This window comes from Melanotaenia boesemani, chromosome 16 (genome assembly GCF_017639745.1).
Source record: "Melanotaenia boesemani isolate fMelBoe1 chromosome 16, fMelBoe1.pri, whole genome shotgun sequence".
In the NCBI taxonomy this organism is placed as follows: domain Eukaryota; kingdom Metazoa; phylum Chordata; class Actinopteri; order Atheriniformes; family Melanotaeniidae; genus Melanotaenia; species Melanotaenia boesemani.
In genome coordinates, this window is record NC_055697.1 from 6,741,428 (window position 1) to 6,767,717 (window position 26,290).

The window sequence follows — 26,290 nt, forward strand, 5'->3', positions numbered from 1 at the left end:
CATTTCAGACCATATCAACCCTTTAGAGCAGTTGTTGTAACTGTGTGACGTCGTCTAAGCGGTTTGGTCTGCTCTAGTAAAGTGTTGTGAGAAAGCAAACCAAATAAAGGTGCGACATTTCTCCCCATATCCTGCCCGAGTCCCTTGGACTGTTCTGGTATAAATGCACCCTACTTGATAAAAGCCTGACTGCAACTGGATATCAACACACCAAGACTGATTCAGCAAAGAAACCCAAGACGGTATCATCAAAGGAAGAAAAGAAAGGATAGAGAGAAAGTGACAGAGCAAGAGATAAGACAACTGACTTTTACTGGCTGGAGAGAGTTCAGAGAAGAGACAGGAAGCAAGACAGATTTTGATTTAGTCTTTGTTGGGAGATGCCTCAGTTAGGGTTAGTTTTATTGTGCAGCTTTAATTTGACTGCGGAGATTCAGAGTCCATGACCGAGTCCCAGATTTCTGGTAGTTGGTTTTTAAATTCACTGTTTGAAGCTGACTTTTAATTTTTCTTCCTTGGCTTCAAAAGAAGTGGAACAAAGCAGCATGAGGGACAAAATGTGTGATAAAACATACAGTGTTTAATCTTACACATTAACAGGAAACTATCTTTGCCTATTAACTTTATTATTTCCACTCAGTTACACACAGTTTGGCTTTGATGATGTTTTCATGTTTGATTTCCAGAGAAAAATAAACAAATGGCCGTCTCAGAGACGGACGGTGAAGTCCACAGACCAAACCAAGGTGGACTTTTGTGTTCTCCAGTGGAAGACAGCAATGGACCTGAGAGCCATGCTGAGGATACATGTGGACCTGAGTGTCATGGGACCTCATCTATACACTCCTGTATTGCTTCAGAGGGGGAGGGAGTGTGTGAAGGCAGAGGGGGGGTGTGCAGTCTGGAGTTTAGCCGGCCGAGCAGCGAGACTTACCTCACTGCTTCGGATGACAGCAGCTCTCTCTTCGATGATGACATGCAGCGTGCAGAGCATCCCAGCTTCAACCTGCGTGAATCCTCAGATGGACCCCTGGAGGGGTGTAAGGATGAAGGGTTGGAGGGGCACAGGGCGAAGATGGATGATTGCACCTCTGAGGAGCTCAACAAACGATTCCAGTCTCAGAGACTTGACTCCTCATCCTCCAGCGAGCCAAACACTCCCAGCCCCATCCTCACACCCGCCCTCACCCCTAAACGACCTAACCCGCCGCATGACCCGAGGGACAACCCTGCCTCACCCAAACAGCCCCGCCTTAAGACCCCAGTGGGGTTTGGGTTGTTGAATGCGTCTCTGGCAAAGAAACACCTGAGCCAGCCACCGGTCAGCAGCGAGGCAGCACACGGCCAGACACGCAACGCCCTCAGCATGCTGCGCCCCCTCCGGCCGCAGGAAACCGACCTCGACCAGCAGCCAGACATCAGCATGGAAACAGGAAGGGATACGCCCCCACAAATCCTTCCCAGCTCACAAACAGCACCCACCGTGTTGGCCTTACAGACTGCACCTGATGCTGGGACGGAGATGAAGCCAGGCGGTGACAACTCAGCTTCAGGCAGCAAACCTCCCACTCCTCCTTTACACAGGCTCCCCTCCTGGGTATGACTTATTCAAAATTATTTACAAACAAAAAAAAATCAAGATTTTAATTTTATGTTTTCTACCACAAGTGATTTATTCCATTACATATTAATATTCTGTACAGTACAATGGTTAACAAAATTATTCATCCCCTTTGTTTATTGTTGTACATCCAACAGAGGTCCTGGTTGTGTCCCTATAAATGACAAAACTCATACTGACATAAAAGACTTCAGTAAAAATGACAACAATATTTTTTTTCCTCACAGGAAAGTCGTATTTATGCTGTTGCTAAGTCAGGAATCAGACTATCCGACACTTCCTGTTCAGACCTTGCTAGCAAAGGTAAGAAACTTTCAAAACATAACTTCAGTCTCATTTATGATGATTTCCAACTCAGTATCTAACCGAGGTTTCATCTGTTTCCAGACACAACCCTGCAGTCCTCCTACCCTGCCTTTATAATGTACACATCCCTCATCTATAAAAACATGACTACACCAGTTTACACTACTCTCAAGGGGGTAAGTGGATGCATATATAGAGGGATGAAATGTCAGATGTGGGCTTCGCTCCTGCATATTCTCTTATTATGTATTTTTTGTAACACCTGGTTTGTGTTATATTCTTATTGATGTTGGTTTTGTCTGCAGAATTCGTTTTAATTGACAGGTTTTATCTGTCATACTATGAAAATGTATCACGACCATCATCCCGTTCTCCTCCATCAGAAAGCCACTCTGCTGAGCAGCAGTCCCTCCTCCGATGAGTCCTCCAGCTCTGAGGAGTCCTCCAGCTCAGGAGAGGAGGATGGCTCCCTCTGCAGCTCCCACACCTCCTCTAGCTCCAGAAAGGATAGCACCCCAGGCAGCCCACGCTCCCTGAAGAGAGGTACGCACATCAACGGGATACTTGTGGTTTTTGTATCGTCTCTAATTTAGAATGAATTCTTTTCTCTAGTTTTACACAGCCCATCCCTATAAAAAGTCACCCACTATTTTGTTGGACCACCTTTAGCTTTAATAACAACATACAATCTCAGTAGCATTGTTCCATTAAGCTTCTGCAATGTCACAACATTTATTCTCGTCCAGAGTTGGATTTATTTTACAAGATCTTGTAGTAATGAGTTGGACTGCTGCAAAAAGTCTTCACATCTCCAGATCACATACTTCCCCCACAGGCGGGTACAGTCGGCACTAGGCATGATGGCAGCATCACTTAATCCTCCTCTCTTCTTACCCTGATGCTCCCATCACTCTAGAACATGGTAAACCTGGACTCATCAGATTATGCTCCCTAGCAAACTGAAGCCCCTTTTTCTCCTTACTTTTTAATCCTCACTGATTAGTGGTTTTCTTATGGCTACACAGCTGTTTAGTCCCAATCCCTTGAGTTTCCTTCACATTGTTCATGTGGAAATGTTCTAACGTTAACTATTAAACACAGTCCTGAGTTCTATTGTTTTATGATTTGATTTCACGAAAGGTTTAAGTGATCGCTGATCATCACCATTCTAGATCTTTTTCTAACCACGTTTCTTTCTGTAGGGTGATGGTTTCACACCATCCTTTCGGTTTTTAGTAATGCCTTTGACAGGTCATGACGCAGTTTTAGTAGTTTCAGCATCTCCTTAGATGTGTTTTTTTGCTTGATGCCAATGATTTGACCCTTCTGAAACAGCCTAACATCTTTTCCACAACCACAGGATGTGTCCTCTGACTTGGCTGTTTAAGAAATGAGAAGCTGCTCACTGCATCAGCTTGAGTTGATTAACTTGTTGCAGCTGAAACATCATCATCCATGCAATAATTATCCAATAAGACATTCTTACCTATTGGCCTATTTAAATGTAGGTGGTTACCCTTTTTATTTGAACAAGCAGTGTATTTTATAATATTGTTTGTTGCACTCCCACACCTTTACCCTCTCTGCATCTCCTCCAGCTGTGTCCATGGCTTCCATGACATCAGAGAGTGACTATGCCATCCCTCCTGATGCCTACTCTACTGACACCGAGTGCTCTGAACCTGAACAGAAGCTGCCCAAGACTTGCTGTTCAGCCAGCGATAACGGCAAGAGTGTCAGTTACTCATCATTTCATTTATTAGACATCACACTGTCCACACTGCTAGTGTCTTCACTCCTCATTTGGAAGGTGGGTCAATCCATCTGTAGAGGGTTATAATCCATCTACGCATAGAAAAACCTGTATTCCTCTGCAAAGCATCATTTTTACACATAGAAACAGGTGAGAGCTACTCTGACAATGGAATTATATCTTTCACATTTTTGTCTCAATACAGATATTTACTCAGATATATACTATACTTGGATATACATCAAGGACAGAGCACAGAAAAATCTTCTTCAGGCTTTGTGCAGTTACACAGAACCACAGTCAATCAAAAATATTTTAACTTTTGTTAATTCTATTGTTAATTTTGTTGAATTCTATAGGTTAAAACTCACCTTTTTGTATCTGAAGCCCAAAAAGATTTGGGGTTGTAGATTTTGCCCCATTCTTCCTGCAAACATGTGTAACACTGTGCAGAGGATTTTACTGCATTTGTCACAGTAAAATTATCCAAACTTTCTCTGTTGGCGACAGGTCAGCAAACCAGTCCAGCACCCTTACACTGTTTTTCTGCAGCCATGCCTTTGGACTGTGTGCAGATTTTTTTTTATTTTTTTTTTTGTCTTGAGAAAAGATGCAACATGAATTCATTTGATAATATTTTGCACTGTATATTTTTTATTTAAATACAGCACAATTTTTTTTTTTTCTAAACAAAAAACACAGTTTGATGAAAATTCCAGCAATTTAAATCAAATATCCTTGTTTGCTCCTCGAAGACTTACCCTTTTAATAATTATATTAACCTCCTTACTTTGACTAAATTTGCCCCCCATCTCAGCTTCTTTTAGATGTGTTTCAAACCTGAAATGCTGTTGATGTTTTGTGCATTTGGTTCCATGTTTAATAGGAACCAATGGAAAAATCAGGATACCTGCTGAAAATGGTCAAAACCTGGAAAAAAACCTGGCGGAGACGCTGGTTCGTCCTCAAAGATGGAGAGCTGCTCTACTACAAGTCACCTGTATGTTTTAATAACACCATGACATCATTCATGATTAAAATATTGCTTTAAGGATTTTCAGTTTAGGTCGTCTCTGAAGTAAGCAAAGCTCTAAAACGAAGTCATTTCTCTCAGAGTGATGTGATCAGGAAGCCTCAGGGCCAGATTGAAGTGAATGCCACCAGCAGCATCGCCCGTGCAGATGGGAAGCAAGTTCTTCAGGTACATTTGAGTAAACTTTTTGCCTCTAAAATGCCACCATCTCCTGTCAGAAAGGTATTTACTTTGCTTCACGTTTTGGGTGTAGATAGTGACAGGTAAGCACGTGTACTACCTGAAGGCAGACTCTCCTAACCTGCTGGAGGAGTGGCTGCGGGTGCTGCAGAGCGTGCTGAGGGTGAAAGCTGCCAGTCCGCTCTTCACTCAGCCAGATATTCGCCCTGGCATGAAGGGGCTGCTCATCAAGGTTTGGACTTACATACCAGTAAATCCGCTTCCATTTAAAGATGTATTCATTTTCCAAAATTAGTTTAGTCTTCTTACAGCAGTTTTTAAATGAGAATTTTCTCTGCTGCAGGTGAAGCACGGCTACTCTAAGCGGGTTTGGTGTGCTCTGATTGGCAAAACGTTGTACTACTTCCGGAGCCAGGAGGACAAGGTGTGCTTCAGCGTTCCACAAAACGGCATAAAATCTGGAATTTTCTGAATTCTAGAATTTCTTTAGGCTTTTACCAAAGAAATGTCTTTTCAATGAGCTGTTTACCTTTAAGTGTAAGCAGCCCGTCTGCCTCTGTTTCCAGTTCCCACTTGGTCAGATCAAGCTGTGGGAGGCCCGGGTGGAGGAAGTGGACAGGTCGAGAGATTCAGATGACGACCTTAAAGCGTGTGGGCGGAGCTTACAAGTAGCACCCTTCACCATCGCCATCCACCCTCAGGAGCAAGGTCCAACCTATTTGCTCATCGAATCCCACCATGAAAAGGTCTGTGCCAGTCTGAAACTTCAAAGCCTTAATTTGTTTGTTTTCGTTTAACTTTTACAGCTTCGTACTTTCAAGAGAGTGGAAATCATTATTTTTTAAGTTTTCCTTGTATTTGTTTTAAGTTAAACCAAAAAGAAAGTTTAATTCCAAGTAGGGAACAGTCTATGACAAGGATCTTCCAGACTGGGTTAAACGACATGAAAGCCACACATGTACACTCCTGAGCAAAACGTTACAACTGGAAGAAAAATTACAAAAAACCAGCAGAGCTTCAAAATGCAAAAACAAAAATCAGGAGCAGGAGACAAAAATCTAAGAATGGGCAGTTTATTGAAAACAGCGTTTAAACTCTAATCGGCTGGTCATCACCTAATCAAAAGTTTAAGGCCAAAGACGCATTTAGGAACTTTTGCAATTTCCCAGTGACGCACCGCATATCTGCCATCCTACCTGTACTGTTAGCTTTATAGCCATATAGCTTTCTTTCTTTCTTTCTTTCTTTTTTTTTCTTCCTCTGATAATGTCTTCTTGCTTTTTTTTCTATGCTGAATCAGTCACAGTGTCTTAATATCCATTTGATAATGTGTGAAGCAAAACTCGGCTGCAACATCACACGACATCCTGGATAAAAAAGTTCTATATTGGGTTTCTCAGTCTCAGACGCCGGTGGACAGCGACAGCTCCAAAAATGCACGTGATAGATGTCACTGTGCAAACAAATGAGTCCAGAACACAGAGTTTTAAGGTCATAAAGTTACATAATGTACCTTTAAAAAGTCAAAATCAGCACAAAAATCTGGCTTTCATGAGATCATCTTTCACACTGTCACAACCTTCTGATGGCAGGACTGTTGAGCTGCACCAGCAGCGTGCCATCGCTCATTTTAAATTTCTTAAAAGAAGCAAAGGTTATGGGCCAAAAAGCCAACTGTTACAGCAAAAAAACATTTCACCTGCGCTGAAACCAGAGGATCTAACAGGCTGTGAAGCATCATCAACCCAAATTAAGGCTTACTGATGCTGACTGCAGCCTAATATCCATAAGATGTTTAAGAAAGACGTCATCAGAGGCCACAAACTTGCCTGTTTGGACTTGGCAAGGAAGCACCAAACATGGGTGGAGTGGGGTTTTATTCCAAGAAGAGAAAAAATTAACCTGGAGGGTCCCGATGGCTTCCTATGTTACTAGCGTGACATGGAGATCCATCTAAAGATGTTTTGTACTTGGCACAGTGAAGGCGTCTCCAGCATGGACAGACGTCACTGTCAGACCGCGGCTGCCCATTGTATAACCATCTGGAAACACTCGTATCAAACATGCCGAAGCACACTTTTGGAGTGATCATAAAGAATGGTGACGCTTCTTACTTTTTATACTGGTGTTTTAGGTTTTTTGGGACTATGGTTTTAAACTGTTTATCAGCCGATGATCCACCTGTTTGAGTTCAAATGCAGTTTTCAATCAATGATCCATCCTCTATTTTTCATCTTTTGTTCTTCTTTCTTGTTTTTGCATTTTGCAGCTCTGCTTACAACCTGGTTATGATCCACCAGCATTAAACGTGAATATTTGTACTCTGCCCTCGGTCTAACGATTTACCAAAGAAAAAATGTTAAAGATCCTCTGTCACTCTGCAGGATTCATGGCTGTACCATCTGTCTGTGGCGGCCGGCACCACGGTGGGTAAAGTTGGCACCGAGTTTGAACAACTGGTGGGAAAACTCTTCCAGCTGGACGGTGATCCAAGTGAGAATTTTTGACCAAGTTATGATAAAGTTGTGATTTTCTGGATGTATATTTTTTATTTTTTAGTCTAAGTTTGATCATTTTATTAAGAGTTATAATGTCTGTCTTACATCATTTGGTCTCTTTAAGTTCAAAGGTTATACATAAAAGGATGTATTTTTAAAAGGATGCCACTGGTCCTTACCAAGTCCTAAAGTTAGTTAAAACAGTCTTAGATGAACAGTACAAAACATTATACACTATGACCTCATGACTGAGGTTGTAGATACACCTTTAGCACCAATAACTTGAAGTAACCACTTTCTTAATGACATTGTCAGCCTCTCATATCATTGTGGAGAAATACTGGTCCAATCTTCTTTACAACGTTGTTTCAATTCACCTGCAGACTTTCATTTATGTGCAGCTCTCTTGACACCACAGCTTTTCACTCAGGTTGAGGTCCGGACTTTGAATCATTGCAACATCTTGATTCTTTCTGATTTTCATTCATCCTGTTGCAGTTTTGCTATTATGTTAGGGACCATTGTCTTGTTGCATGACCCAATTTTAGCCAAATTGATGGACAGATGGTCTCATATCTGAATCTAGAATACTGCAAAACAAGCCCAAATCATGACCCCTCCACCACCGTGCATGACTGTTAAGACAGGCCACACATGTACACAATTATGTTGACAAATACCATTTTTAATGCGTTAGCATCTATCGTTAGCATGTTAACAAAGCCCTTTACACTTGAAAATCTTTTAAAACTGCAGTTAAGGTGAAAATATGTAAAAGCTTTGTTTATAGTGTTGTCATAAGGACAGGATATGTGGAGGTTTTTGGCTTAAAAATCTACTTGATGTGACATCAGTAGGTACACCGATCTCCCTTGATGTGACGAAACAATGCAAGTAAACAGGACAGATGCTAAACATGTTAGCTAGATTTTTCACATCTCTGCGCAAAAAAGTGTTGTTACTGTCCGACTGTATAAAACAGAAGCGTCAGAATGTGAAACTGCTGCATAATCCAAACTAGGACTGGCCACTAGCATTGCTTGTTTTGGACGTGGCCACATTCAGACCACTCAAGTTTCCTCATTTTCTTTTGTTTAACTGACAATTAAGATGTCAGTAAGTTATATAACTTTGCAAACTTAAGGCATGGTAAGTATATTTATATAATGCATTTCATGCATAACAGAAATGCAGTGTGCTTTACATAATCAAAAGAAGATATAGAGAGAAATTGAAACAATTCAAGTCATGTTAAGACATAATTAAGAGTGCAAAGATAAAAATGAAATATATAAAATCCTATAAAATAACCAAAGTGGTATGTTTAAAACAACCAGCAGTTTAGATAAATTAAACGATAACATGCAGGTTTCATGCAAAGGTGCATGAGAAGATAAATGTTTTTAACCTGGATTTAAACGTGTCTATATCTCCACAGGCCATTTGTTCCACTTGTTTGCTGCAAAAACAGCTAAATAATGCTTCTGATGAAAAATAAACAAAAAAAAAGAAGAAAAAAACTAAAATTGAACCTTAAATTAATTGATAACAAGAAATTACTATCAATTAATGATAAATAAGCAATATGAAAATAAATACTTAAATAAAAATTAATTAATGAAAATAAATTTTAAAAGGCTGTTATGTTATAGGTTTCCTCGTGCAGCCCTACCAGACAAGCCATACTTGTAACTTAATAAAAGAGGTCTGGAGAGTCTAAGGCAGGATGTCCAAAGTCGGTCCTCGAGGGCCGCTGTCCTGCAGGTTTTCAGTGTTTCCTGCTTCAACACACCTGACTCAAATTAAATAGATCCAATAGCTTATTAAGTTTTGCACAATGACTCATTAATTTGAGTCAGGTGGTTTTGGAAGAGGACACATCAAAAACCTGCAGGAATGTGGCCCTCGAGGACCGGAGCTGGACACAGTAAAAGTTTCAGTCACAGCTTCTGGTTTAGTTTTGGTTATAAAGATAATTATATAAGTAATGTCAGTGTAATATCTTATGTGTTCTGTTTCATCTGAAGTTATTGTTACCTCATTTTTAAAGACAAATAGTTTTTTATGTGTCCTGATACTTAAAATAAAACTTTAGAATGGACAGATGGCGAATTTACTTCTTTACACGAATATCTTATGTAGCAAAATGTAAAACATGTTTTTAAATAAACCAGCTCGGTCAATCAGAAAGAACTCAGTTTGTGGAAAGATTTCCATCATGTTTAAAGAATAAAGTTTCTAAACAGAAGCTTGGACCCTGTTTTCAGACAGTCAGAGCTTCTCAACTGTGTGTCTGCCTTTCAGACTCTCAGACTTGGAGACATCCCATGCTGTGCTTCAGTAAAGAGGCTCTGTCGTCTCCTCTCACCACTCTGCCCTCACAGGCCCTGCAGACGGAGGCAGTTAAACTCTTCAAGGTACAACCACAAACTCAAATGTGGGAAAATATTCCTGATTTCTCATGATTTATTCATGCCTGTGCACTAATCTCCTGCGTCTCTGTTTTGACTTTTACCCATTTACCTGCCTTCAGACCTGTCAGCTTTTCATTAACGTGGCCATTGATGCTCCAGCCATCGACTACCACGTCTCTCTGGCCCAAAGTGCCTTGCAGGTGTGTCTGACCCACCCTGAACTTCAGAACGAGTTCTTCTGCCAGCTCATCAAGCAGACGCGCAGAAGGCAGCTGCAAGGCCATCCAGGACCCCTGCAGGTTTGTGACGTCGCCACATGGTGGCAGGAGTGGTTTATTTTATAATACTGATTTGAAATGGGATGGAAGGAAGTTTGTCTAATCTTAATCCAAACTGCCTGGAAAAAATCTAAACAGACCTCTTTAAAAGCATCTCAGTCTGTACGGTTTAAAGCTTAAAGTTCAAAGCTGTACCGTAGGATTCCCCGTCTCCTCAAAAAGCAGAAAAAGCCACAGAGAGACGTTTTCTCTGGGGAAACATAAAAGTCAGCAGCTGTTTTTAAAGACCAGACACTTTCTGTCCTTCTGTGGTAAGTTTCTACAGCCATATCACCAGCAGAGGGCAGAAGTGAGAAAAACAGTCTACCTGTTGTGAGCACTTCCTGTTTGAACAAAGTGTGTCTCAGCCAGCAAAAAAACGAACACCAAACAAAGTGAGTCATCACTAATTCCTCCCTTTTCAGCTCGTTTGTGTCCATGAATGAACAGTGTTGCAGATTAACAGGATAAAAACAGTGTGATCAACTGTTTAAAGACCCATACGTAACACAGTCTGCACCTTGTTCACCAATTCTTCTGCTGTTTTACATATTTGTGCTCCTCTGTAAAGAAAGGGGTGATATTTTGTGTCTTGTTTTCCAGGGCTGGCAGTTTTTAGCTTTGTGTGTGGGACTGTTTCTGCCTCAGCATCCGTTCCTCTGGCTGCTCCAGGTTCACCTGAAAAGACACGGAGACTCCAGGTGAGAGGACGTCACCGACATGGACAACAAAGGCAGGAAAATAAAGAGCCAAATCTAGATGCTGGAAACATGATGAACATTGAAAAAGATTTAAAAAAAATACTAAAATAATACAGGTTGGGGGAGAGTATTAATTTCTTAGTAATGACTGCGTTCCATGCCATCAGGTTTAGGCATCTGGTTTGTCAACCATAATGCAAACTCCCACACATATTTAAAACAGTTTTAATGGCCTTCTGAATCGCTGCACTTCCCTCCAGGCTTACACTGACAGAATCAGCTAATATCTGGTTCCTAGTCAGAGGAAACATTCAGTCAGTATGGACACAAATATCAGGATATATTTGGGATTTCATTATTTGTTTTACATTTTCAAACAATTTGGTGCAAGTTTATTTATTTTAGGTTTTCTGATATGTGGTTGAATGCCTGTAAACAGATTCTTGTTGTAGCCTTTTATAGGCATCTGGCACAATTACACAATTTTTCTTGTCAGAGTAGAAAGACCAGATCCTACTTCCACCTTGAAAACATATTTTCAGTTGAAGGTTAAGAAACTTCTCCCCAAAAAAAAAAGTGTGTGTGTGTGTGTGTGACTCGGGTCATTCTTCTTTTGGATGGTTTAAGGTATACATAGTCCTCCATCTTCATTTCTCTTTCTGCTTCGTGAAATAAGCAAACCAGCCTCAGAGCATGAAGCTAGTAGCACATCATAGGGACAGTGGTTGCATCATGAGACAAAACAAAGGACATTCTATTATAATTTTAAGGTTTTATGTATCAGAACATAATGAAAAATCACATAATCTTTACTGGATCATAAAAGCAGATCAATACAACCTACTAACCCTTTTACAAAAATTAAGAGACAATCATGTGCTGCTTGATTAATTGATCATTAGCAAGTTGGAACATCTTTATTATTTAATGTACTTTGCAGTTGCTTTTCTTTTTCATGACTTGTGCTGCTGTCCCCTTTACCAGGTCACCCTTGCAAAAGAGATCTCCATCTCAACGGGATTTTAATCTGGTTTATCTGGTTGCTGCTCATTAATCTGAGAAGGGTTATAAGGCCATTCTAAACTATTTCTAAAGTCCATCATTCTTCAGTGAGAAAGATTATTCCCATATAGAAAACATTAAAGAGAGCTGCTAATCTTCCCAGGACTGAATGTCCAAGGCCAGACTGGGCAATGCTCAGAGAGAAATGTTAGCAAGCTAGTTAGTACATTTCATCTTGACGTTCACGACAGTTCAGTTAGAAAAAGATTAAACAAGTGTGGCTTGTTTGGAAGGGTTCCTTCTCTCTAAACAGAACATGGCAGCACAGTCTAGGTTTGCAGCGTTTCATCCAGACAAGCCAAAAGACCTCTGGAACAACGTCCTTTTAACAAATAAAACCAAAGTGTAAATGTTTGGCCATCTGTCTGACAGCTAAAGCTAGGCTGGAACTGATCATACAACAGGACAATGATCCCAAACACAGCAGCAGGTCTTCAACAGAATGAGTGAAAAAGAAAAGAATCTAAATGTTAAAATAATCCAAAGTCCAGACCTCGACCTGATTGAAGTGCTGTTACTATACCTAAAGAGAGACGTACACAAACCAGTCCACCATTATAAAGATCTGAGAGACTTATCAGTTAAATATACTTTTATTGTATATATCTCTTGAATCTTGAATCTTTGAATCTTGAATCTTGAATCTTGAATCATACAGAAAATAATGATCACTAACAGAAAGCTCAGCAGCCTCAGCAAGTTAAACATAGAGAAACGTTATTAAGTTGATGTGTAAACATTTTTCTTCCTGTAAACATGTGCACCAAATTATTCAAACTGAATTAAAGATGTATGTTGTGGATTAACTATGCCCCAGGAAACCTTCAGGTTAACCAATGACTGAGGGAGGACCCATGAATGCATGTGACCTTTCCACATCCCTGTCACCCCCAGGACTGAGGTGGGGAAATACGCCATCTACTGCCAGCGCTCTTTAGAGCGGACTCAGCAGAAGGGCGAGAGGCAGGCCCGTCCGTCCCGTATGGAGATTCTCTCCATCCTCCTGAGGAACCCCTACCACCACTCACTGCCTTTCAGTGTCCCCGTTCACTTCCTCAACAACACATACCAGGTAATCGTGATGGTGGCCTTGACAGAAAGCAGGTTGTAAAACAAGCATAAACGTATACTGTAGTTTATTTCTGATTTTCTTTATCTGAGTGTCTCAGAAAGCTACACAAAGCACACCAGGCATTTTAATCTTTCTGATCAGATCAGCCGTCGTACCATCAAATCACAGCTGACACGTAACCAGCAGCCAGCTGGACAGAGTTTTGTCTGTTTATGTGCACACTCATTCTTGGCTTCACTGTCCATCGGTTCATTCACCCCCTTCCTCCTGTTTGTCTCTGAAGGATGAAACAATAACTCAAGACACTTAAAGGCAAAATAAGTAGCACTGACACCTAGCATTTCAAATCAGAACTGCAGTCACAGAGAGCGTTCTTCCCCCTCCCCGCCGGAGAGTTTCACATAGGTTGCCAATTTGTGAACGGACGGTTCTTTTATACAGTCTATGAAGGACGGAGAACATAGCGCCAGCAAACATCATGATGAGGAGCGAAGATGATTCACACACATGGCAAGTTGCTATGCTTTGCAATGCTAGCGCTAATTCCACGTGCTAGTTTACGTTAGCATAAAATAGAGTGTAAACAAAAGCTACATTAATCAACAAATGCCACGCAGCAGCAGTTTTCCCTTAGTCTTACTCAATAAATTAATTTGATAGTAATTTCATAAGTTTATAAGGACAAACACAGTATTCACTTGGCCCAAACATCATTTGTTGTTGTAAACTAACAGGCCACCAATTTACTTCCCTAATACATCCATACAGTCACAAATTCATTTAATGAGTGCCGAGAAATAAATTAGACTAAAATCTTTGTAAATCAAGATAAACTTTTCGGTTAATTTAAGCAAAATTCCAGTGCTTACCTGTCGAGGAGAAACTTTGCCAGCTCAGACTTCTCTTTTTTTTTTTTTTTTTTTTTTTTTTTTTTCAAAATTCTTTATTGAATTCTTTCAATATACAATCATAGTTATTAAAGATATTGTAAATTGAATACGGCATCTTAAAATAAAGGTAATATATATAAGAGATATGACATAAATAAACATTAAGTAATCAGAGGAGAATGTTACAAAGAAAGTGCATATATAACTGAAATACATAACAAATGGCAATAAGCTTAAAGTAATACAAATAACTTAAAGGAGAAAGGAGGCGCTCAGACTTCTCCACCTTTCAAAAGATTCTGTTGTTAGGCAACCGTGGGGAGTCACATATGATTGGTTAAGGAACCAGGAAGTTGGAAAGAGCAACACAGTTCACCCAAGTTATTCCGGCACAAAACTCTTATTTTGAAGGAGAAAAACTTGACAAAGACATTGTTGATGTAGGAGACAGATTGTTGATAGGGAAGCTTCCTTTTATCCCTCACAGCAAATGAGAACATTTTAAATTATTTTAAAGGAAAAAATCCCAATTATTCAGCCTTTAAATAATCAGGAAAACCTGATGAACTGCAGAACTCTTGATACTGAATTAAACAACAACTGGGAACCAGTACTTTTTGTGGACATTGAGAACCGACTTTCGAGGTTCTAAATCAACAGTTTTTGGTCTGAATGCACAGGCCGGTGCCCGGCCAGTTTCAAAGGACTGGTAAAGAAAGTTGTTGACGTGTAGTTAGTATGTGTCTGGCCTGCAAAAATGTTTAAGCAAGTGTCAAAGTAACATTCTCATGGAATACAGGATGCACCAGATGGTTGCATTTTAAAAAAGATCTGTTCGTATCTGTCAGTGGTTTTAATGTTGTGGCTGATGGGGGATTGATGTACGAGTGATAAGCTGACAGAACACAGCGGGGGAGCAATAACTTACAGAAGGAAAGAAAGAAAACTGTTTTACTTCTGCTTTATTTACTTTAATAAACTGAGAAGCAGATTTGTGAAATGCTGGGCTCTTCTCTCTGCAGGTGGTGAGTTTTGATGCCTCGACAACGGTGGACGAGTTCCAGTGTCGCCTCAACCAGGACACCGGCATGAGAAAAACGGGACTTTCTGGTTTCAGTTTGTACACTGATGACCCCACAGGACGAGAGCTGGAGCACTGTCTGCAAGGAGGCATCAAGGTGCATCTTTCAGCCTTTACTGTTTTGAAGGTTGCAAATGCTGCATTTTTCAGGACTGAGCTGTCTCATACCGTCTGCAGATTTGTGACATCATCTCCAAATGGGAGCAGGCCTCTAAGGAGCAGCACTCCGGCAAGTCGGAAAACACCAGAACGGTCCGCCTCACCTACAAGAACAGGTAGAGAGGGTCCTGGGAGGCAACATTGTAGAAATATATATATATATCCATCCATCCATCCATCCATTATCTTGACCGCTTATTCCATTTCGGGTCGCGGGTGAGCTGGAGCCTATCCCAGCATTTTAACAGGTGAGAGGCAGGGTACACCCTGGACAGGTCACCAGTCTGTCGCAGGGTATATATATATATATATATATATATATTTTTTTTTTTTTTTTCTTTTCTTGTTAAATTTATTTTTAACTGGAAAGGTTTAAGAAGTGTAAAAGCTAAATGTGCTGCTGTTTGTGGCTGGATGTGAAGTCTGATAATCATATGACTTAATGAATATTTTCCCATCAGCTAAGAACTAGTTTAGTCTTTTAGTTAAATTAATAGTAACTGGCAGCACCTGAAGCAAGCAGGCTGCCTTTTTCACTGGCTCTGTGTGTGTGTATGATTTGCATTTTTACGTATGTTTTCTTATGTCTTTTTACACTTAATAGATTTATTGAGTTCATCAGTTTTATATCCCACATATATGCACATGATAAAGCACAACATCGGCCCTCAGGGTCAAAGTACACAGCGGCCTTAATTTTATTCGCAAGTTTTTTTCATGAAGTATTTAACTACCTAACCATCTAGTTTGAAAACCAAATAATTGAAATCACTCATCAACTAAAGAAGTGAGTTCAGCAGACCTCTGCAGGATCTAGTTGAGGCTAAAGGCTCGATGTTGTGAAACATGAGCACATGCAAATCATAGACCAACCTGTCTGTTGCATTGTGGGTAGTTTTAGCAACAGGCATTGTGGAAATATTTAACTTAAAACAAATGAGTCTTGATAAGAAAGTCCATTCAAGCAAAGGTTTATTGGGAAATTCTTCTGCACAGGAGTCAAGTACAGTTGCAATGAAGACAGAAAGGAGTCTTTTACAGTCTTTTATCTACAGGGTTCAGGGAGGAAAACTTGTGTGGCTGTGGTCACCGCTAGCTTCTGCGAGCATGTGTTTTCTGTCATTGTGGGGTGTGAAACCAATAAACAGAGGCAGTCCAAAGGCTATACACTTCTTTCCTGCCAGAAACAGAGGAAATTATCTTTGTATATAGCTAATAATCCTTTATTAGTCCCACAGTGGGGAAATTCTTTCTCTGCATTTAACCCATCCTAGTGGCTAGGAGCAGTCTAGCCAGATTCCAGCGCCTGGGGAGTAGTCGAGGGTTAGGGGCCTTGCTCAGGGACCCACAGTGGCTTTTACTTTTGTTGCCAGCCCGGGACTGGAACCCAGGTTCACCAGACCCAAGCCAACCTCTGTAACCAATACAGAGTGGTAACAATCTCTAAGCATGAGGGTGTTCAGTGGAAAAACATATGCTAAACTTAAGCTATTTTGCATATGAGACGTCTAAACTTGTACTAGACTATACTTATTCTGAACTTTTACTACTCTAAATAAATTTTCCATTACACCGGTTTTTGAGAACAGTTTCATTGTGTAAAAGCAAAGACAACATACAGGTTTAAAACACAAACCCCACATAAAGATCAGCATTTATCATCATAGCTACGAACAGGAATAAATACAGAAATCATTAGGAGTTACAGTCTGGATTATAGGTTCCCCTTTACCAACATCCATATTTATAGTATGTTTCTGTTTACTTTTCCTTCCCCAGGTTATACTTCTCTCTCCAGATGAGAGGGGAGTCAGAGAGGGAGAGGCTGCTGCTGGCGTATCAGACCAACGAGGCCATTGTAGCCGGACACTTTCCTGTTAACAAAGAACTGGCTCTGGAAATGGCCGCCCTGCTCGCTCAGGTCAGAATGTGCTTTAAGGTTTTTTTCCTGTAGAGGCGTGGTCACATTTGCACGATCACACTTACCTCTGATCACACCTCATTCCTCTTTCTCTGCATGCTAACACAGTCACTGAGCTGTCCAGTGGGTTTATACACTAAGAGATACTCATGATTTGGCTTTTTTTTTTTTTTTTTTTTTTTTTTTTTTTTTTGTATATTTCTGGCACTTTGGTTGTTGTTGTGATACATGTTTGGGTTTTGTTTTTGTTTTTTTGTTGTTATTTATTTATTTGTTTTATTTTGGAACTCCTGATGATTGTCAGCTTTGCTTTCTTGTAAAAGCTGTAGGAAATTCTCTGTTGTGTTTCTGTACAGCTGTAGCAGCTGTTTGTCTGGTGTTAGGTTGGACTGAAGGGTCATTGCTTCTATCTACTGTATCTTTGTCTCCTCTTTCTCTTTTCTACTTTCCTTTTTAATTCTGTTCACTTTTCTCCTTTTTTCTGTCCCCTCCAGTCAGGTCCAGCAAGATTATGTAAATTCCATTATTAAAAATAAAAAAGATTTAAAAAATAAATTATATATATATAGCCTTATACCCATAAAGCTTCCCTTGGTAAAGCAAATTTGTTTGGCACAACACAGCAGCCAGACCATCATTCTGCTGCTACCATGCTGGACAAGCTTGTTAAACAGACTTTAAACTCCAACATGATTCCCTCTGCATCACGTCTGTGTTCACTGCATGCCTCTGTTCAGGTGGAGTTTGGAGATTTTGACCGCACCTTCTCTGCTTCTGGATCAATCCAGACCAAGTCTAATCAAACCCTAAAACAAGTGTTAGACCGGTTCTACCCGAAATATTACCGCAAGACCACATCTGAGGAACAGCTAAGGTGCAGTCACACACTGAAAATCAACCAGTTCCTCCCTTCATATGTGTAAAACTACCTGTTTATTCTTTCATTTCTTTAAACTTCAGTTTTTTGTCATTACACTTTAATTTATTTTCAAAGAAAACCATGAGTAACGTAGAGAGAATGTGATAACTGTGTTAACGTGGTAAATGTTTTGCTTCCCACCTCCCAGACAACTGCTGCAGCGTCTGTCGGCTCGGTGGGCTTCGCTCAGGGGTCGAAGTTCCTCTGAGTGTGTCCGGATCTACCTGACCGTTGCCAGGAAGTGGCCTTTCTTTGGTGCCAAACTGTTTGAAGCCGAGGTGAGTGGCTGTGTCACGACGTTCATCTTTTTCCTGTTGTTCTATCATACATCTGCTCTCAAATTAAAAACAGCACACATCAAATAAAGCCCAACATAAGCTGTTTGAACAGAAATTTTCTAAACTTTGTCCCGAATCAGGAGTTTTCTAGAGAATTCCCTAATTTCACTGTTACTCCATGTATGTGAATAAACGTGGTGTTGATTGCAGTGCAGAAAAACCATGATGGAAACAAAACGAGCCTCATCTTCACTGTGAACTGAAGATTTTAATAATCCCTTAAAAGGAATTATTCTGTTGCTGTGTTGATTGAAAATATAAATAAATGAAAACACTGAATTAAAGAAAAAGAAAGAAAAGAGATTTATACAGCTACTAAATTAACTCATTACTGTCTTAGTAAATGATGAGAAACTTCAGACCACAGAAGCACTCCTCAGTAGCATCTCCAGGATTAAACCATTTGTTGTAACTAACACCAGTTCCTCCATTTTTACCCATAATGCTTTGCTGCAGTCTCCTTTTGCCTGTATAGAATGAAAGCCACTGTGTGTATGTTTTGTTTTTTTTTACGGTAGAGCCATCTAGTTAATGTCGGTAAAATATTGATTATTTTATATTTATTAAACTATGAGACAGTAATGGACTTTTACAAGCTTAACTGAGGATAATTAAGGCTGCTCTGAGCTCCAGCCTCTAAGTGGTTCTGGCTTAACAAGCTGTTAATCATCGCTGTGGAGCCCAGAGAGCAAACTAGTCTTTACTATGATTTATTTATTTAAAAAGAGGACATGTTTCACATTAATAAACAGAAGTTTCTCTTGTTTTGAGATCTGTTCTCTCAAAGTGACAAACTACACTGAAAAGAAGCAACAGACCAGTTTTAAGGTTGTTTTTACTTAATAAAGGACTTAAAATGAGTGTTTCATCACTTGTTTAAAGATATCTCTCACTTGTGTAAACAGATTTCTTTTCTCATCAGGAAATCTTAAAAAGTTTTTTTTCCTTATATGAAGAGTTCCTATTTGCAGTGTGTGTGAATTTAAACAGGGAGGTCTTGAAACAGGTTTTTACAGCTAAAATTGGGTGTGAAAGATACAATATGATCTCATACAGTGTCACAGTGAGATAATTTAACTTGATAGGCATGTAAAATAACCAATTTTAAAATCTAATGAAGAAGAAAAAAAAAGACAAACTCAAAATATGATTAAAAATCTTGCACATTCACTTTCAAAACAAGACCAAAAAGAGATTTTGGCTGAGTATAAGATACTAAGACTTGGTTAGATAAACAGTTTTTGCAGACTACAAAGCAAAGGACATTGTGGGTAAATGCTACCAAAACATGCACTCATGTGGGACAACAGGCAGCTCTGGACGGGAGAAATGGCTGCGATCAGATGTGTAAGAACACAGTAAAAGTTGTGAGATGCAACATGGCATAAAACACCAGGATTCAAACCTGTGCCAGCTGCTTTGAGGAGCCGTAGCGTCTGAATATGATGCAGCTAGTTGAGCTAAACCCCTCAGCCCAAACTGTAGGAAGTCATGGACTGTTCCATGATGTTTCATTCATCCATCAGATGTGTGCTGACATCAGCATGCGTGGTCGTTTACGAGCTTCTGACCGAACAAAGTGCAGCTGAACGAGAAAACTAAACGCAGTGGATGGACGGAGTAAAGAACGAGGCTGATTACAAGAATTACAAGATCATTTCAAACTTTTTAAGAACAAAAGTCACTTTGTTCTTTGCTGGAAAAGAGAACATGAGAGAATGTTGTTATTTGATATTTAGCTGCACAAATAATCTGGTTTATTTTCCCTGAGAAAAGATTAATTAATGTTTGGCCTTTAGGAATCTACCAGAAACATTTCTCTTTAAGAATATGTTTAAAGATTCAAATTGATTCCCAATATTCCCACCCCAGCTCTCCAGCCTGGTCCATTTTATTTGTCTGTGATCTCTCCCCTTCTAATAACAATCTAGACAAATTAATAATTCAAATTTAATCTATTTCTTCTCAGTTTTTCTCTGGTTGTACATCCTCAGCATCTCCTCTTCAACAAATCTGAATTTAAGGCTCTACCTCAGGATTTATTCAGGCTTTTAGAGCTCAGCTGCTCCCACATGTAAACAACTTTGTCATGTAACATCATCTCTTATCGTCATGGATGTTAAAAAGGTTTCAGGAGCACCAACAGAAATCACTTAGTTTTCACAGACAAAAATATCAACAGAAATAAAAAGAAAGACATAAAATGACCAGAAATGCTGCAGCTTGTCGTATTTTACTCGTCTAACAGGAGTGTTAGTGTAGCAATCTGACCGTACTGCTGTTTATACGTCAGCATAGATGTGTTAACAGAACCAGCAGCAATGTGAAGTAACATCCCGTTAACTCTCAGAACACCACGCAGTCACCAAGATAAAAGTGATTTCCCCTTTCTGTTTTTCAGGCTACTTCTCCGTCTCCAGAGCCGGGTGTACGGGTGTGGCTGGCCGTGCATGAAGATGGTATCAGTGTCTTAGAGCACAACTTGATTGTAAGCAGCTCAGCTGAGACAGATGTGCAGACATAATTCCCCACACATTTTTAACGTCACCGTCTCAAAAAGAAACACTTTTACGTCACCTGTTAACATGAAGTGGCTCTGTTAATACTCTGGCAGCTTCAGCAGATATATCTTGTGTTTCAGAAACTGCTGGTGTCCCATCCCTACAAGAACCTGATGACATTTGGAGGCTGCAAGCAGGACTTCATGCTGGTGGTGGGTCAGAGCAAAGACAAACCTACAGAGAAACATCTGTTTGCTATGGACGCTTCCAAGGTGAGTGAAGGCAGGCAGCACCGGTGTCTGATATGTGACATTTAGCTCATCACTGCAGAGAAGTAAGACTGAGTCAGTATGTGATCTGAAATCTGGACCTCTGTGCGTCACAAAATGTGTCTCATTTGTACAATATCTGTAGAAGACAAACACTGACATCCCTGTTGTTTCATGGACAGATAAGGGAGATCACCCTCCTCGTCTCCAGTTACATCAACAGCGCCCATCAGCAGAAGGCCGCCGCCCACCATCTCTCTGCACCGGCTCTGATGGCGGCCCAGCCCGTCAGTCTGAAGAGCAAAGAGCTGCGGAGCAAATCCCCGCCGGCGCTGGGACGCCCCAGCAAAGCCCCCACACTGCTGTGACAGCACAGAAACACACACCTTCATCTTTTTTCAACTTATTTTACTGTTACAGCAGCTGATGCTGCATCAGTGTTGAGATTTGTGGCTGAATGTGGAGCCGTTAGCTTCATACATGGTGACAAGGTGCTCGAGAAGTAACTAAAAGTACCTTTTTTTTTCTCTTTGTCGAGATTGAAGAGAATAGTTTTGAATCCTACGAGTCTGTGTTTTCTGGTACGTTTCCTTTTATAAAAGTATATTTTTCTCTCTGAAATGAAACGATTAAGTCACACTCAGCAGAGCAAGGCTCTGTTAGCAACCGTATCTTGCTAACAGGAAGCGAAACTCTTCCCTCCTACTGTTCGTCTGGTTTAATGTGGCAGAATGATTGAAGAAAAAATAGGGGGAAATGTTAGTTATTAAGACTGAAGCTCAGCTAGAAAATTCATCCTTCTGGTAAATCGTGTGATGGAGAAGATGTGGATTAGACAAGTTTGATGTGTAAAGCTTACCAGAGAAAACCAGTTTGAACAGTGTGCTCTCCTTTTTCTAATCATAAATATACAAAATGTAAGTAAACAGGTGGTGGAGTTTGAGAGGAAACGGCATGTTTTTAGAAAGGTCACTGAATGTCATAAATGGGACGTTTTGAGATAAATTAATGGAACTGGACGATGAAAGTGTGTGATGGCTTACAGAGAAATAACCTGTTTTATTTGGCCTGACTGAATTTAAACCACAATCTTTACATTATACAGATTAGAAAACTATTTAAAAAAATGTTTTGTGAGGTACGTCCCCAAATCACCTCCCAGTGTTATCTTCAGATTGTACATTTTATTTATTTCTCCTCTAAAGTACATTAACTTAATAAACAACTATAACAACAAATGGTCTTGAGTGTGTGAACCACCCCTGAGGGAACCTACGTCACCATACCTGCAGAAAGCGATCGTTTCACAGATAAAACACGTAAAAGTGTCCTTCGTCTAGATTGGTGCAAACGAAACCAACATGCTGATACTTGCAGCCGACGCACCCTCATTCCTGATGTGGGGGAGGGGTTTCAGAAAGACATAGGACACCTTATCAGCCTTACACAGTTAGCATGCTTTTGTGGCCATGTTGCTATGGAGATAAAGGGAGGGCTAGAGGGATTGAAACTGGGTGAGGCAGCAGGGAACTGAGGCAGTGTGAGCAAATAAGTATACGTGTTCTAAAGAGGAAAAGGCAAATAAAGTTGTCAGAAATCAAATAAACTTTAAAGAAAAAGGATAATTAGGAACAATTTTCAGTCAGGATTTAAAAAGGATTCAAATGTTCCCTGAGCGCGGTCATGTTGTAACAGGAAACCTCAGGGCATGTTTTGTTTTTCCCTTTTCAAACTTCCAGTTTCAGTGTATTGTTCCCTTCAGAGGAAAACTGCTCCAACAGGCTCTGGACTTTGACTCCTAAACAACCTGTGATGATTCAGACCCATTTAATCCTCCAGACTTTCTGTAACTGTTGTATACATACAGCATACATTGGTTTTTAAACAAAGAACCAGACTAACAGGTTTATCTCAATGCCAGGCAGCTGCAGAAACTTAGAACACATCCCCCTACTTCACAAAAAAAAAAAAAAAAAAAAAAAAAAAGGTGTGTTCAGTGAGGAAGTCATAGCCTGCTAGTACCATAAACATGCTAACAGGATGAGCCATTTTACACCTTTACTGCATTCATGGATGTCAAGTCTATAAAAGGCCATGAAAAGTAGTTAAAAGACCCTTTAAGACCAGCCCAAACCTCATCTCGGCTCATGATTTAAGTTTCTGAGAAAAAGATTAATATATGACCACCCGACACGCTCCCTGCCCCCTCCCTTGTCCTCTGCAGTCATTTTTCCACAATAAGAAACTTCAACACTGTCAAATTATTTAAAACATTTTTATTAAAAACAATCCAAACACATTAAGAAACTGTATGTACAATCTATGACGGGATTTAAGCTATAGCACAAGTTATTAAAATGCATTTTGTACGACACTTAAAGAGCAGTTCTGTATGGCGTATAGATTTGTTGTTGCTGCAAGACTTTACACAATTTATAAATAAAAAAAAAAAGAAAGTTGGACTGAGCAGTACCAACAAATGTGAAAAAAACCCATTTTTCTAAAAGTCATTCCTCAAAAAGACAAAAAAGGAAAAAAAAAAAAAAGCACAATCCCTCAGAAAAGTTTTAGAAGTTGGCTCCTCGGACTTTTGCAGCTTTACTGGTCGTTTTGCTGGATTTTAAGAAAAACAGAAAGAGATAGTTAAACAACAACTCTGTGCTAAAAACAATTCAAACCAAACACTTTACACTAAGTTCATCTTACCTGAGCCTTATTGTATTTCTCACGCCTTTTCTTTAGAACGAGCTGCACAAACAAGAAAAAAATAATTAGTCTCAAATGATTTGTATTCAACGACCATGGCATTTAAACCTGAAACGGCTGCCCTCACCAGGATCACCAGGCCGGCGACCACAAGCAGAACCACCACCACGATGACAGCCACGATCCCGCCCGACAGGTTCTTCATGGTGAACGTTGGAGCCTTCTCGTCAACATAGTACACCAGGATGTCCTCCATGTCTAGCTGTGTGCTGCCCACCGATGGCGAAAACTTGGCCTGGTCAAGGAACAGGGGAAGTATCTTCACCTGAAGGGAGGAGAGGGAACGGAAGTCAGTGAAGGTTCGCATTAGCTCTGTTTCATTAAAGAAAAGTCTCCAGCTTACATCTTTCTCCATGTAGTAGGCCATACGGTCCAGATGAGTTGTGCGGTCTCCGATTGGCTTCATCACATCAACTACAATCAAGCGGGCATCAGGGTCATACTGCAACATGACAAGACATTAATTTAATTTTTTTTTTTTTAAATAGTCTGGTGGAAGCATTCTGTAACCATTTGTGTATTTTGTGTGAAAGACTTTGGTTCCAACTTCCCTCTCCAATCACGTGAACTCACCTGAATTTCCTTCACCAGGCTGCTGTTGAAGTTGTAACGACTCTTAATGGCATCACCGATGGCACTATGGTTTAAAAAAAAAAAAAAAAAAAAAAAAGTCAAATTGGGAGTTTAATCTCCAACATGTTAATTGGAGATGCGTTAAAAATGTACTCACGTTTTTAGTTGATTTTTATCCAATGTAACGCCACTGCTTAGTGGTTTATGTTTCAGTCGAAGACTGACCCAGCTGCACAAAACAGAAGTCAGATTTATTCACACACAGATTTTAAGCTTAACACTAGTCCTCTACATCAGTGAAGTCACTTACTATGTCTCCACCAGCTCATCACACTTCAGGCTCTCGTCTCCCTTGTCCGTGCGGCGGACGCCAGCGCTGTTGACGCACCAACACTCTTTGGTGTTGTTGCACTGCTTGGCTCTAAATTTGCCGTCGTTCTCACAGACAGGGTCGTAGATCCCGTCGTTGTCCACAAAGGCGGTCTCGTGGGGCTTATCGCCGATACTGCGGGTGCTCATGTTGCGCTTGGCTCTGTACATCTCAGCCTGCATCAAGTAGCACTTGGGGACCACTGAGGACAAGGATGTAATAAATTAAAACAAAGGCAGACATGAACAAAGACAACTTATAATGGTATACAGAAAGGAAAAAAAAAAAATAAATAAACATGTTTTCCTTACATTGGGTGCAGTCAATGTTTTGCTTTCTTTTTCCATCCAAGCCCTCGTTAACCCAAACGAAACATGGACATGAATTTCCATCACAGGTGGCCCACTTCATTGTCCTACATGGAGCTAAGCAAAGAGGTGGAAGGGTTCATTTTTTTAGTTGGCATTTCAAGTGTAATAAACGGGATTGTGGCATTAAGAACATAGCTAAACATGGTCAGTATGACTTTAACAGAGAAATGTGAAAATGATACATAGTGGAATTAGTTCACTTGTAAAAGTCAATGTTCTTTAGAAACAATGGGAGGCCTAGCAGGTTCACCTCACACCTGGGCGTTGGTTTCTCCAAACACACTACTCCCAAAAGAGCAGGACAAATCCTCCCAACCCCCACTCCGCAACAAACCTGGCATTCTTTAATATTCACACCGCATTTAATCCCACCTTTTATCAGTCCATACATCCCTATTTAAAGTTACTTTATTTAAAATGAAAAGAGGAAACAAACAAAAAACACTTTAAGGCAACATTGCCAATGTTGCCTTAAGGTGTTCTTTGTAAGCTGTTGTTCTGTAACTTCATTCAACTACAGGTTTTTAAAGGAAAACGCTGAAAATCCATCAATTTTTATATACGTAAAAACGACATTTTCTGCCTAACCAAGTGTTCAAAAGTTCAAACAAACTCACCACACTGTTGAGCATATCCCACCGCGAGGGTAGCAAAAACAAGAATCCAAATCTTCATGGTGAATTAAAGAGAAAAACTTTTAAAACGAGCTTCTTTTGTTGGTTTTCTGTCCGTCCTCCACAAAGGTCACAGGCTGACTGAAGAATACTTTCGACGCGCCCAACAATACTTCCTTTTTCCTCTCCTGTCACAGGTGTGTCCTGGTCAAACCTGTTTAGAGAGAAACGCAGAGCGCGCGCACACACAAAGGTAATAGGAAAGAAAAGAGCACGTGCACGGATTCAAAGTCGAATTACCATGCGGACCTGTCTGTAATTATAATCCTTCTGGTTGTTGTTGTTCAACTGGCAGAATCTACGGTTATCAGGTAAACTTATAACACAAGTGTACAATGACGTTACTCTCATTTGCATTCCCGGTGACGCACCTTCTTCCGGTAGGACCATATTTGCTCCACCTGTCTCTTTCTGTGAAGGTGCCATTTTTTTCCATTCGTTTCGGCTTTCTGTCGAAGTTCTGATTAAAAACAGTTGAAACAGAAACAAACAAGCTGTATC

General features: G+C 40.2%; 2 protein-coding genes across 2 annotated transcripts in view; one reads left to right on the plus strand and one right to left on the minus strand.

Moving 5' to 3' along the window:
• The window catches only part of plekhh2 (pleckstrin homology domain containing, family H (with MyTH4 domain) member 2), a 43,120-nt gene extending 20,833 nt beyond the window's left edge, over positions 1–22,287 (plus strand). The window contains exons 8-30 of the mRNA XM_042010952.1: positions 687–1,597; positions 1,849–1,924; positions 2,009–2,103; positions 2,311–2,470; positions 3,526–3,662; positions 4,567–4,680; positions 4,795–4,881; positions 4,967–5,125; positions 5,237–5,317; positions 5,460–5,639; positions 7,278–7,386; positions 9,696–9,808; positions 9,925–10,104; positions 10,726–10,823; positions 12,780–12,957; positions 14,870–15,025; positions 15,106–15,203; positions 16,867–17,008; positions 17,746–17,882; positions 18,076–18,205; positions 20,667–20,753; positions 20,907–21,038; positions 21,218–22,287. Of these exons, the coding sequence (XP_041866886.1) occupies positions 687–1,597; positions 1,849–1,924; positions 2,009–2,103; positions 2,311–2,470; positions 3,526–3,662; positions 4,567–4,680; positions 4,795–4,881; positions 4,967–5,125; positions 5,237–5,317; positions 5,460–5,639; positions 7,278–7,386; positions 9,696–9,808; positions 9,925–10,104; positions 10,726–10,823; positions 12,780–12,957; positions 14,870–15,025; positions 15,106–15,203; positions 16,867–17,008; positions 17,746–17,882; positions 18,076–18,205; positions 20,667–20,753; positions 20,907–21,038; positions 21,218–21,403 (3,746 nt within the window). The 3' untranslated portion in view covers positions 21,404–22,287. The remainder of the gene's footprint in view (positions 1–686; positions 1,598–1,848; positions 1,925–2,008; positions 2,104–2,310; positions 2,471–3,525; positions 3,663–4,566; positions 4,681–4,794; positions 4,882–4,966; positions 5,126–5,236; positions 5,318–5,459; positions 5,640–7,277; positions 7,387–9,695; positions 9,809–9,924; positions 10,105–10,725; positions 10,824–12,779; positions 12,958–14,869; positions 15,026–15,105; positions 15,204–16,866; positions 17,009–17,745; positions 17,883–18,075; positions 18,206–20,666; positions 20,754–20,906; positions 21,039–21,217) is intronic.
• A 1,009-nt stretch (positions 22,288–23,296) lies between these two features.
• On the minus strand, positions 23,297–26,085 carry epcam (epithelial cell adhesion molecule). Its single transcript, XM_042011132.1, has 9 exons — positions 25,733–26,085; positions 25,056–25,169; positions 24,685–24,946; positions 24,532–24,603; positions 24,375–24,438; positions 24,145–24,243; positions 23,869–24,066; positions 23,742–23,783; positions 23,297–23,648 (listed from the first exon to the last, which is right to left on the minus strand). The coding sequence occupies exons 1-9, from the start codon at positions 25,788–25,790 to the stop codon at positions 23,634–23,636; spliced, it is 924 nt and encodes a 307-aa protein (XP_041867066.1). The 5' UTR covers positions 25,791–26,085; the 3' UTR covers positions 23,297–23,633.
• Positions 26,086–26,290: the final 205 nt, after the last annotated feature.